Genomic DNA, 13,027 nt, shown 5'->3' on the forward strand with positions numbered 1-13,027 from the left:
TTTTATTTTATTTTATTTTATTTTATTTTATTTTATTTTATTTTATTTTATTTTATTTTATTTTATTTATTTTATTTATTTCATTTATTTTATAATATGTATATATATTTTATGTTTTTATGTTTATTTTTGAGAGAAAGACAGAGCGTGAGTTGGGGAGGGGCAGAGAAGAGAGGGAGACACAGAATCCGAAACAGGCTCCGAGCTGTCAGCACAGAGCCCGATGTGGGGCCCAAACTCATAAACCATGAGATCATGATCTGAGCCGAAGTCAGACTGAGTCACCCAGGTGCCCCCTTAACATTTTTTTTTAACTTGAGTAGTCTCTGCCCCCAACATGGGGCTCAAACTCATGACGCTGAGATTAAGAGGCACAGGCTCCACCGACTGAGCCAGCCAGGTGCCCCTGATATGTGCCCTTTTCTAATTGGCTTCTTCCGGTGAGCATCGTGTCTTTCAGGCTGTGGCACGCGCGTCAGCATTTCATCCCTTTACGTGGCTGAACGTTGTTGCATCGTACGCGTGGATCACGTGTTGTGTATCTGTGGATCCACTGATGGACCTTTTGGTTCCTGTGAAAAATGCTACTGTGAACATCCACCTGCAGGTTTTTATGTGGATGTAGGTTTCCATTTCTCCGGGGTTACTGCCTCCGGGTGGAGTTTCTGGCTCGGGTGTCGACTTTGTGTTTCATCGTTTGAGTATCTTCCTGGATCATGTTTTCCTTGGGGCTTTCAGTCCCTTTGTATTTAACATACTTACTGATGTGTTTGGATGTCGATCTGCCCACTTTTTCAGGGCTGAGTGTTCCACGTATTCTCGTATTCTGTGTTCCTCTTTCTCCATCACTTCTCATCGTCGGTCACATTATTGTTTTCATTTCCCTACAGTCCCCCTCTGTGGCTTATTCCTGGCCCCCATTCTTGTGCTCGGGGAGGAGCAGAGAGAGAGAGACAGAGACAGAATCTGAAACAGGCTCCGGGCTCTGAACTGTCAGCACAGAGCCCAATGTGGGACTCGAACTCACGAACCATGAGATCATCACCTGAGCCGAAGTCGGACACTTAACCGACCGAGCCACCCAGGCACCCCATTAATATTTGTATGTATTTTAAACCTCACGAGAAACTATTGTTATAGCTTTGTTTAATCATAACTCATATGTTTCTCCCCCCCCCCCCTTCTTTAAATCACTCTTCAATCCTTTCTGCATGACTTTGAGCTTCCTTCAGGGATGATTTTCCCTCTGGGTAAAGGTGGCTCTCATTTATTATCATTATTTGGTGCGCATACACCGGTGATCAGTTCTGTCAGTTTTTGCTTATCTGGAAACGTCTTCTGACCTTTTTACAGCATGGCTTGACTGCATGTATCATTCTGGGCTCGTCGTTAGCACTTGTGTCATTTGTAGGGTGACATTCTGTCGTCTTTTGGCCTCTTTCGTTTCTGTTGAGAAGTCATCTGCTGGCCTAAGTGTTGCTCCTTCCAAAGTGGGTCCTCCTGTATTTGTGGTTCAGCAGTTTTATGATCACGTTCCTAGGGATTTATTTCTTTTAATTTCTCCTGCTTAGGATTCATAGAGATTTACTTATTTATAATTTGATGTCTTTCATAAACTTGGGAATGTTATAGACATTAAGTTTTCAAGTCCCACTTTGCCTCATATTTGTGTCCTTTCCATCTGAGACTTCAGTTACACGTGCATTAAACCTTTTCACCGCATCCTCTGTATCAGATTATTACGTATGGCTGTAAAACACATTACTCCAAAACGTAGCTGTAGTTTGTTAGTTATTCGGTGGTTTCTGCAGGTCAGATCGTGAATCTGGGGGCAGCTTGGCTGGGTGGTTCTGGGCAGGGTCTCTCATGAGGCGGCCTTTAGGCTCTCTGCCGGGCCTATGTCACCTGAAGCCTGGGGGATCTGCCTCTGAGCTCCCTCTGGTCGCGATGGGCAGGCCTCCGGACCCTGGGGCCGTTCCCTCCACAGGGCCCTGTGAGCGTCCTCATGATGTGGCAGTCAGCTTCCAGCAGCCTGAGGGATGTGAGGGAAGGGGCGCATTCCAGACGGAAGCTGTGGGCTCTCCTCTCAGCCAGTCTTGGGGCTGACACCCCATCTCTCCTCCACCGTGTTGCTGGTTGCATAGACCCACCCTTGGCCCAGCGCGGGAGGGGCTGCTCAAGGGTGTGAATCCCAGGAGGAGGGTCCCTTGGGCTGTCTCCACTGTGTGTCATGTTCCTTGCCTTCTCCTGGATAGCGTCTGCCCTTTGACTCTCCAGGCTTCACTCTGTAATATCCTTCGGAGGCGGGATTTTGTCTTGTACGCGGACCTGCTTATTTTTTATTGCTCACCAAGCAGTGCTTTGGATAACTGTTTCTGGAAATCGTTTGAAGCCACAGTGATAGCATTTCCTCCCAGAGAAGATGGACATTTGCCTCCAACAGGTGTCTGGGAGCACTGGCGGTTCAGGGTTCCGTCAGCCCCATTTCGGGGACTGAGACCAGGCCAGGCCTTTGTGCGATCCTTGGATGAGCTTGTCTACATGTAGCTCGTGTCTACAGCAGGGTGCAGCCTTGGGGGTCCACCCTCTAAGAAAGGATGTGCTCGCCCGGAACTCAGTGCCTGTCACTTCGGCGCCAAGAGCGGCACTCAGCTCCCAGCCGTCCAGGCCGGACCTGGTTGCCTCCCTGGGCCTCTCCCCTCTTCCCTCCTAGCTCAGTCTTTGCCATCTTTTCAGCCCCCTGGAGGTGTTTTCAGAATTTGGTCCTGTTTTTCTAGTTATCACCAGGAAGGCGGTCAGAGATATGTACTTTGCTGTTGCCAGAAGCCTGACCCGTAATTTTTACAATGGTAAAAAAAAAGATAAAATGAGCAGTAAATGTTTCACAGCCGTGAGAGGCTTATGTTGGCTGCGGTTGTCTGGCCAGGCTCTGTACCGGGCAATACACGCTCTTGAACGCGCCTGTGTGGGCACTTCTGCTCTCTCTCTGAACACGGTCTTGGTCACGGACACTGCAGCTGATTGGAAGAACTTCCCGGTGACACGGTGGCTGGTGCTGTGGAGTGCAGGTTCAACTATGCTGCCGCCGGTTGGTCTCTTCCTCCGCCTTCCACCGCCAGCTACTGCCGTGTTCCTCTCCGCTCCCTGCATGGTGGGGACTCACTGTCGTGACCAGAGCTCCTGGCCACTGAGAGTCCTGGGCCCAGCACAGTTGTTAGCACGTCCAGGCCATTGTTGAATTGGTGCTGGTAGTTGAGGTGGGGACTCTGAGAAGAGGATCGGGTTCGAGGGGCTCATCATGTAAGTTTGGGTTTAAACTGGGAGACGTCTGAGTAAGGCCGGCTAGGAGGCGTGCGTTGCAGGTCTGATGCACAGGGCTGTGGTGGCTACGGGGGAGGCCGAAGACGGGGGTGGGGGTGGGGGTGGGGTAACGACCAAGTCAGGCAGGGGCGGCGAGTATGGAGCAAGAAGTACAGAGGGCTGGTGTTGCAGCCCTGAGGAGTCTGGGAAAGAAGGGTCATGGTGGGAAGAGCCAGAGGAGAGGGGAAGGCTGCAGCTCTCAGGGGGGACAGTCCGCATTATGCGATGCCCCGCAAAAGGCAGGAAAGGCCAGCCGGGAGGTTGGAGTGGCCTCACACGCGCAGGGGAGCGGCCGCAAGTCTGGAGTGGCCTTGGTGTGTGCAGGGGAGCGGCCGGGAGGCTGGGTGGACGCGGGGCCGTTTGGGAGGGATGTGGAGGGCTGTGAGCAGTCGACACCAGAGATAGGGAGCTCAGAGAAGAGGTCTAAGGGGGGCCGTGGGGCTGGGAGGCACGTATACACCTGATCCACGGGGGTCTTCTGAGACCAGGTGCACCCCTGCGTCACACCCCCAGGTGCACTTTCGCGGCCCCTCCTCCGACACAGCTACCCCGTCCCGGTCACACCCTACCTTCCTGAGGTGAGAGCTGATGCTGAGGCCCCTGATAAAGGCGTCCCCAGAGGTGATGGGCTCTTCCCCGGTCAGCATTTTGAAGATGGACGTTTTCCCAGCTCCGTTGACACCAAGAAGGCCAAAGCACTCCTCTGCCTGGACAGCGAAGGACACCTTGTTCACGGCCAGCAGGGGCACCTTCCTGCCGTAGACCTGATGTGCCCAAGACAGAAGGCACTCGGTAAGGAGTCCGGGGATCAGCAGCCCGGAGCCTCCCCTGTGCTTGTCACCTCCATTCTGGGGCAGGTCCCGGCTGCCCTCCGGGCCCAGGGGCCGGTGTGTGCCAGGCTTGGCCTTGCCTTCCCTCCTGGCAGGGTGAGGGAAGTCTACTCTCCTTTTTCCCCTGCGAACCCGGAGAGCCTAGTTCTCCAGGATAAGCCTCTTCCCTTCTGTCCTTAAAGCATAACCCCTTCGATGTCGCCTGTGTTGTTGGTTTGTTGGTTTGTTTTGGCCACCGGTGACTACAAAGCTACAAGGTTCCTGGATGTTTGAAGGGTCTCTTGGTAAAATTCTGGCTGGAGCTCTGGGGCAGACTAACCAGGTTTGCTCTGAGCTGTCTGACACTTCCCCCAACACGGGCTCCCCTGCAAACTGCCTTCTAGATCCTGGAGAGGGTCAGCCAGTCCTGTCCAACCTTGAGGCTTCCTGGGGTTTGGGGCTCCGGTGCCGTCCCACGCTAGGCCCTCCTGTCCTGCAGGGGACCCCCAAAGATGCGATGGAGGGCTGAGGTGCTAACGCCTGTCTTTGGGCACCCTGGGTGCAAACAAACTCGGATGCGGTTCATTCACAGAGGACGCGCCCCTGCCAGTCTGTCTCAGTCCTTGGTGGCTGGAGCTAGCAGACAGGGCCCCTCCCCCGCCCAGGCAGCAGCTTCCTTATCAAAGGGCCACCCGAAGAATGGTCTTGCCTTTGGGATTCTTTGCCTTTGGGGCACGTCTGATGTTACCTTTGACACGTCTTTAAGAACAAGTGGGTTTTCCTCACGCAGCTTTTTCAAAGAAGTCTGGACCATTTTTGCCTCCTCTTGCACATCTTGGTCTCTGGGCACGGATGTTACCTTCTGCAACGTTACCTGCTTTCCCCAGACAAGGGTGGGAAGGGTGAGCGCTTTTGCGAGGGCGGGAGGCGGAGGCCTCACGCACACCCCACCGCCCCTTCCCCCGGGGCCAATGTGGGTGTTCCGGACCGAGCTCACAGCCGTGTGGCCAGGGTATGGTGGATGTGGAAATTCCACGTGGCTTTTCCTTTTGGGAAAAATTCAAAGACTTGAAGCCTGGGGATGTGAAGGCACAAGTCCATTTTCTAGAGTTTCTGAAGTCCTTGTGGGACTTTTGCCTCTGGAAGATTCTCAGACCAAGAGCTGACAGAACAGACCTTTCTCCTATCAGGCTCCTGGAGGAACGTGGGGAAGAGGCGTTCCGGAAAGGGGACTGGTTTTGCTTCTTCTCGGCTGACCAGCGTCACAGGAGCCAAGCCATCCCTCCCCCCTCCCTGTCCCTCCAGAGCCACGGGGTCCCCGGCACTGGCTGTCACCCCCTCTGCCCTGGGGGTGGATTACCGTCTCTCGTCAGATGCTGAGAGTCAAGGCCACTCCCGACCACAAACAGGAGGCCGTGAGCCAGCCCGTTCACCCGTGCTTTGAGAGTCACTCTCTGACCCACTCACCGATTCTTGCTTCCCGTTGAGGTCAGAAAACCTGGCTTTCAATTCCCACAAGACATTGGTTTCAATGAGGAAAAGCAGGATGAGGTACACAGACCCCAAGATGGCAAGGGCTGCCAAGTACTTCCCCATCCCGAGGGACTCCCAGGCGTAGACGCTCTCCTGGACCGTGTATCCCTCTACTAACGGGGAAAAAGCAGGTGTTACCAAACTTTGGGTGGTTTCCCGGCTTTTCCTCACCTTCTACCTATAGTGGGCAAATTTCTACCAGAGCAAGTACCATTGGAATGCCACATGTGCGTCACCAGTGCTGTCACCACATCCCGGCAGATGGTAAACATGAACTACACTTTGCTTTTCTTGCGACAACCCATCATCTGTGCAAATAATGCAGTAAAATCAAGGACCTCGCCCTGTCCACGTGACAGCTGTTTGAAATGCAAGATATTTCTGCGTTTGGTTCTTTGATCTGTCTTCAGTCCCCTACAGCTTCAAACAACCAGTCACGTAAAAACATTTGAGAGCCTCTATTCCCCTCTTTTTTGTTTTAATTCTTAGAAAATATTTTCTTTTTAATTTTTTAAATGTTTATTTATTTTTGAGAGAGAGAGAGAGAGAGAGAGAGAGAGAGAGAGAGAGAGAGAGAGATCGTGAGCAGGAGAGGGGCAGAGGGAGAGGGAGACACAGAACCCGAAGCAGGCTCCAGGCTCTGAGCTGTCAGCCCAGAACCCGACATAGGGCTCGAACTCACGAACCACAAGATCATGACCTGAACTGAAGTCTGATGCTTAACCAACTGAGCCACCTAGGTGCCCCCTCTATTCCCCTCTTTTTAATCTGATCTGCTTTAAGATTTTTCTTTTAAATATGTGTATTTTATTAAAAAATTTTTTTTTTAATGTTTATTCTTGAGACAGAGAGACAGCATGAACGGGGGAGGGTCAGAGAGAGGGAGACACAGAATCCGAAGTGGGCTCCAGGCTCTGAGTTGTCAGCACAGAGCCCTGTGTGGGGCTCGAACTTATGGACTGTGAGATCATGACCTGAGCCGAAGTCGGACACTTAACCGACTGAGCCACCCAGGAGCCCCTAAATATGTGTATTTTAAAATTATGCTGTAAATACACCCGGGGGAAAAGGAACACGGACGAGGGAGAGAATAAAGTTACTTCTCCGCTCACCCAAACTGTTGTGATAGTTTTGTTTAATCCTTCTACCCTTTCGAGATACGATCTTTTACAATATAAATGGAGTGATACCATGCATTATTTTCTCCAACTCACTAGTTTCATTTAATAATGCGTAAGGGACATCGGCCGTATCAGGATGCAGAGATCAAAATAATAAAGATGTCTGGCGATGGTAAACACAGGGACAGTGATAAGAACCAGCATTATTGCAAGTCGGCTTTGTAACCCCGCTTGTGGTTTTCTACACCACTGAAGAAACTGCATAAAAACAATGACCACTCCATGATTCTGGATACACAACACACAGTCACTGAAAGGGAGTGGGTACGGGTGGTATAGGAGCAGTTTTTGTGTTATGGAAGTTAAGCTCGCGCAAACTCAAAATGCAACGTCAGAACTGAAGGGTGGGTGGTGACCACAAAGAAGATAGCTCTAGAATACACATGAAAGGAAGTAAGAAATTAAGCCGTTTCATAGGAGGTACCTAGGGTAGTTGAATTCACAGAGTTAGAAAGTGAAATGGTGGCCGCAGGAGGGGGCATCAGAATTTCATGGGGACAGAGTTTCGGTTGTGCAGGGTGAAAAAAGAGACAGGGGCGCCTGGGCGGCTCAGCGGGCTGAGCGTCCGACTCTTGATTTCAGCTCAGCTCATGATCTCTTCGTTTGTGAGTTAGAGCCCCGTGTTGGGCTCTGCAATGACAGAGCAGGGTCTGCTTGGGACTCTCTCTCTCTCTCTCTCTCAAAATAAATAAATGAAACTTAAAAAGTTCTGGAGACGGACGGTAGCAATTGCTGCTCAACAGTGTGACTGTGCTTCATGCCGCTGAACTTATGCTCACAAACGGACAAAATGGTGAACTTTATATACATTTTGCCACAATTGAAAAAAATAGATAATTTTGCAAGGTGTTGGAGAGCATGTGGACAAATTGGACCCGTCTTATATCGCTGGCAAAAATGTAAAATGGGCTCAGCCACCACGGAAAGCAGTTTGGTGGCTCCTCAAAGAGCTAAGCCACATATTCGCTCGTAGGTATGGACTCCAGGGAACTGAAAACACGTCCACGCGAAAGCTGGAACGTGGATGTTCGCGGCAGCACTATTCATAACTGCCAAAAAGTGGAAACAGCCCACATGTCCATCACTGGATGAATACACGAACGAATCGTGGTCCCTTCACACAATGGGATAGTATTCAGCCACAAAAAGGGAACAAGGGACTAATACCTGCTACAACGGACGTGAACCTTGCAAACATTACTCCGAGTGGAAGGAGGCACACATAAAGGACCACGTACTCTGTGATTCCATTTATATGAAATGTCCACAAGAGGCAGATCCACAGAGACAGAAAGTAGATTTTGTGGCTGCCAGGGGCTATGGGGAGAAGGGAATGGGGAAGGAGTGTGAATGGAGGGCGTTTCTTTTTGGTCAGATGGAAATGTTCTTGAACTGGGATCGTGGTGTTCCTTGTACAGCCTTGTGAATATGCCCAGACCCGTTGACTTGTATCCTGTAGGAGGGCGGATCTCCATCTGCGATACTCACAAAATTTATTACACTCAGACTGGCTCAGGTTCCTGGTTTCGCATAACTTCTGGAGTCCGTAGTTGTAGTATAAGTTGAAGAGAGCCATTCCCAGGCAGTGGCCGGGGAGCGTTAGGAAGGCATGATCCAACGACTCCGAGACCCTGGTGCGGCCTTGGTCTGTGAGGGTGACAGAAAATAGTAACTCTCCTCGCAGCAAGGAAGAGGGCATGTCCCCTAGCACACGTCTCTCCGAGCTAGCTGCCTGTCTATCTACACCAAGGATCTGATGTCTGTATCTGTTATCTGTATCTATATCTGTTATCTCTCACCGCGCTGTCATGCCTGGCCCCAGACCAGAGACCTGGTTCCCCCTCTGCGGTCACTCAGCCCCCACGTTGTGAACATTTGTCTTCTGCAATGCTTCTTGAGCCTGCGTTTCACCCCCACTCCATCTGTTCCTGCAGACGTGTGCCAAAATGCTTGGTGTGATTTTTGGGAAACCCAGCAAGAGCTCAGCTGCCTCGTGAAACGCATCTGTGGAAGGGGTGAGTTTAGAGGCCGGAGGGAGACACGGTTTACAGGGGAGCTGGGGCCTGACCGCAGGGTCTGGTGGGCCCGCTGTGAGGTTGTCTGAACGTCATGGTACAAACGGATAACGAGACTCGGGACCCGCCTATATAGTTGGTGGAGACAAAACCATCATTTGCGATGCTGTACGTCACCACGTACCTGGAAAGGCCACAAGAATCAACCAGAGTAAGAAATGAAGGCAAGGTGAGCCAATTGGCTGGTTGTGAAGTAAATATGCAGAAACTGGGGCCCCTTAGAGGTTAAGAGAAACCAATTTTTAGATTTGTGTTACGTTAAAAAAACGGAATACCGAACAAGGTTGTAAAGAAATTGAGCTACATTTAAAAAATATTAAATGTTTATTTACAACAAATAAACAAACGTGTTCCGTAAAAGCAATATTCTACACCTAAGCTTATTACAAGAGGACGGATGTGTGGTGCATGCACGAGGCATGGTCCGGTACTGGACCGTGTTGATAGTTCACACACGCCCCTGAGTCCCGCCACCATCCCCCCGGTCCCCGCCCCACCTCGCCCCGCAACGTGCAGCCCCAGCACAGTGTCACCGACAGAAAGGAGGAACCGAGGGGCGGGGGTTGGGGCTCTCATGTCACACTTTGTGGCTCCAGACCCACGAGGAATTCGGGGGAGCCCAGGGACACGTGACTTGCAGATGGCCTGGGGAGAGGCTGAGCCAATTATACGAGAGGAAAGAAACTATACTCTCAGGACTTGTGTTTAGAGCCTTACCGCTTTTGGGTATCAATCCGTGAAATTCTTGCCGGGGGTGGGGGGCGGCCACTGGGGTGCATGATGAGTTGAACTTGGATACGAGGCGTCTCAACCAATGTGTGCTGGCCGCTGAGACATGGCCCACACAAGGGGCAGGAAGCAGAGTTTAGGGCCACCCTTCTGTGCTCGCCAAGGTGTGGGTACCCGAGGCCCAGGGGTTATGGCTCCGGTGACCAGGCTTGAGCTGCACCTGAGATGGTAACCTGGCAGGACAGCTAGGAAGGTGGCAGAGTGACTGGGAGGGAAGCGCAGAGGACCATGGCCTCCTAACTTTCTCTCTTTAGAATTTTAAATTTGGAAATCTAGCCTGGAGGCTGAGGGGGAGGCGGAGGGGATAGCTGCCCGAACCCCGGCCTTGCGGCCCCCCCGCGTGGGTGGGGTCGTGGGTGGGGTCGATGGGAAGGCTTAGCCACTACACACACAAGGTTTGCGAGCGGCCTAGGAACCAACAGCCTGGCCGTGTCTCCGGGCCCTGAGCGGGGCGTGGTTGGAAGCTGAGCGGGGACACCCCCTTCCCCCCAGCTCACCCTAACCAGAATCGGAGAAAACATCCACAAGCAATGCGTCCAACTGAAGAAGCAGATTTTCATGGCTCCTGCTTACTTCCCTTTCTTCTTTCTGGATCCTACCCCAAAGCTGCTTAAAGCCCAAGCACGTGGTCGCGAACCATCCTCCGTATCTTGCCCCCCACCCGAAGGCGACTCTTCTCCGCTGCACTCTGGGGCTGGACCCACTCCTTTCCGTGTCCTGTACCTTCTGTCCTGCTTTGCCCTCTCACCTTGCTGGCCTGTATCTTTCCGCTAGCTTTCCAAGAACGAGACGCAGTGGGTCACGTTTCTCCCGGCTGTGTCTGAACGTGCCTTGATTCTGTCCTTCTGCTTGGTTGAGACCGGTGAATGGAGCTTAGAACTTGTCCGCTAGGAGGCATCTGGATTTAAGGCGTGGGTGCTCTTTCCTTCTTCAGTTTTGGATGTTTGATGGATCCCTTCAGTCGAGCTTGGTTTGTTTCCAACTCTGGGAAATCTTCTTGCTTATTTCTTTAGTGAGTTCCTTAAGCCACCCTCTCGTTGTGGAACGCTTCTCCATTCGCAGCCTGCCATCTCCTGGACTCTCTCACGGCACCTGCCTTCGCTCGCACCTTCCTGGTTTTCCTCCTGTCTTTTTGCTCTACTTTCTGGGAGGTCGAAAGACCGTCTTCCAACCCTTCTGCTATATGTTTATGTGGGCAATCAGTTCTTTCCTGCCCTCAGAGTTTTTCTTCCTCATGGAAATCTGCTGGTTTTTTTTAAATGTTTAATTATTTCTGAGAGAGCGAGAGAGAGTGAGAGAGTGTGCGCCCACGCGCACGAGCGAGTGGGGGAGGGGCAGAGAGAGAGGGAGACACAGGATCCGAAGCAGGCTCCAGGCTCCGAGCTGTCAGCACTGAGCCCGACACGGGGCTTGAATTCACAAGCGGCAAAATCATGACCTGAGCTGAGTCAGACGCTTAACCCACTGAGCCACCCAGGTGCCCTGGAAGTCTGCTGTTTAATAGATGCAGTCTTTTCCGAAATGGTTGATTTGTTTCCTGCATTTCCCTGCCCCTGTATTTCATTTTTGGTCTCCGTCTTTTCTGTGGCTGCCATCCTCAAGTGTTCGGCGGCCCCTGCCTATCTGTCCACAGAAACCAGAGGTGCCGGGAGGCGAGTTGCTAGCTTTGTACCTGGGGGCTGGGCGACATTCTGGGCAACCAGGCAGGGACCAGTCTGAATGTGTAGGTCTCTTTGGCAAGCAGGTTCAGTTTGTCAAGACGCGGGTCTCCGCCTTCCGGGGTGACTGTGTGTCCTGTGCTTCCCGCTGGGGATATGGGAGCAGGGACAGTGGAGGTGCCACAGACCATTCTCTGCGGTACCTTTACTCCCAGGCTTCTCCGGGCTTCTGCGGTGCTCAGTTAGGTCCTTTCAGCCATTTTCCCTCCAAATGTCCTTTGGTTGCTGCTTCAGCACAAATTCATACACTTTCATTTCCTTTGCTGTCATTCAAGTAGAGTCTCAGGACAGGGAGCTCAGATTTAGCTTTATACTCTTGTCTGTGTGGACTGCCGTGGTGACAGCAGGAGCCCCCAGGGCGGGTGTATGGTGGCCAGGGTCTGGTCTCTCTAATGGTGTCCCTTCTCAGGGGTAGGGATGGGCGTTCTTTCCCCCAGACCAGAAGTGGAGCTCTTGTCCTGTCCCAGCCTCCTTCCCCGATGACTTTTAAGTTGGAGGGTGCCTCCCGCTAAGCGGCAGAATGGTCTCGGTCCTTGTTGCTGTGTAGGAGGGGAGAGAAGACATGGCAGGAAGCAATCTGAGAAGAAATGGATCCCAGAAAGGTCGAGGGATCCAGAGAGAATGTCCAGAGATCCCTGCACCCCGTCCTGGTCACTCTCGGTGAAAGCTCTGTCCCCATCAGGGCCCCTCAGTGACTTAGAGCTGCTTGTCTTTCTGGGGTGGGGCTGCGCGGCTGAGGAGAGGAGAAAGGGACAGATCCCTAGGTCCTTTCTGGAGGCTTAGGGCAGCATTGCTCAGGGTGACTGTCCGGACTGATCTGTGAATCTAGGCGCACACTACCGCGGAGAACTCCGAGCTTAGGGTTCCCTCACGATATGCTTTGCTAGCCCCTTTCCTCCGTCTGCAGCACACTTTTGTTCTATTTCAATCATAAAGTCAAAATGCTGTCCCTTTTCTGATCTCGGATGAAAATAATTTCCGAAACTCCACAGGTGGTTTGCAAATAGAATGGGTGCTGCAAAACACGGCCAGTTAGACCAGTAAAACAAGCTCTAGGTAGCTGGAAATACGCGCATGGCCAGTCCTCTAAGACACAGGGAGGCCCCTAAGATGAAGACAGAGGGAGCTGTTCACACATTTTTAAGCAGACACAACCACAGAAAGTCACCTTAAAGGAAGTAGTTGCCATCACAGCAAATGACACAGAGAATCGGGGTAGAAACCCCAATGTAGAGATTCAGCCCAAACGCAAAGATGTCAACGTCAAGGTGTGCGCTGTGAGTGACAGCTCATTCCCCAGCTGCTTTCACCCTGATTACACACTCACCAAGCAGGCTTCTCCCAACCTCGGCTTATTGATTTACTTACCACCTGTTTTAAAACTGAGGAATAATTGGGGCGCCAGACGGTTAAGCGTCCAACTTCGGCTCAGGTCATGACCTCGCGGTTCATGGGTTCAAGCCCCATGTCTGTGTTGACAGCTCAGAGCCTGGAGCTGCTTCGGATTCTGTGTTTCCCTCTGTCTCTGCCCCTCCCCCTGCTCACACTCTGTCTCTCCCTCT

At 52.0% G+C, this 13,027-nt stretch overlaps 1 protein-coding gene across 1 annotated transcript in view; it reads right to left on the reverse strand.

Moving 5' to 3' along the window:
• LOC121019331 (ATP-binding cassette sub-family A member 17-like) overlaps positions 1 to 13,027 on the reverse strand; it is a 76,861-nt gene that overhangs the window by 5,324 nt on the left and 58,510 nt on the right. Inside the window, exons 22-25 of the mRNA XM_040458683.1 lie at positions 8,372 to 8,530; positions 5,637 to 5,815; positions 4,795 to 5,043; positions 3,930 to 4,124 (exon numbers count right to left, since the gene is read on the reverse strand). Coding sequence (XP_040314617.1) covers positions 3,930 to 4,124; positions 4,795 to 5,043; positions 5,637 to 5,815; positions 8,372 to 8,530 — 782 coding nt within the window. The remainder of the gene's footprint in view (positions 1 to 3,929; positions 4,125 to 4,794; positions 5,044 to 5,636; positions 5,816 to 8,371; positions 8,531 to 13,027) is intronic.

Source organism: Herpailurus yagouaroundi, unplaced genomic scaffold, assembly GCF_014898765.1.
Source record: "Herpailurus yagouaroundi ecotype Mexico unplaced genomic scaffold, PumYag 222, whole genome shotgun sequence".
Classification (NCBI taxonomy): domain Eukaryota; kingdom Metazoa; phylum Chordata; class Mammalia; order Carnivora; family Felidae; genus Herpailurus; species Herpailurus yagouaroundi.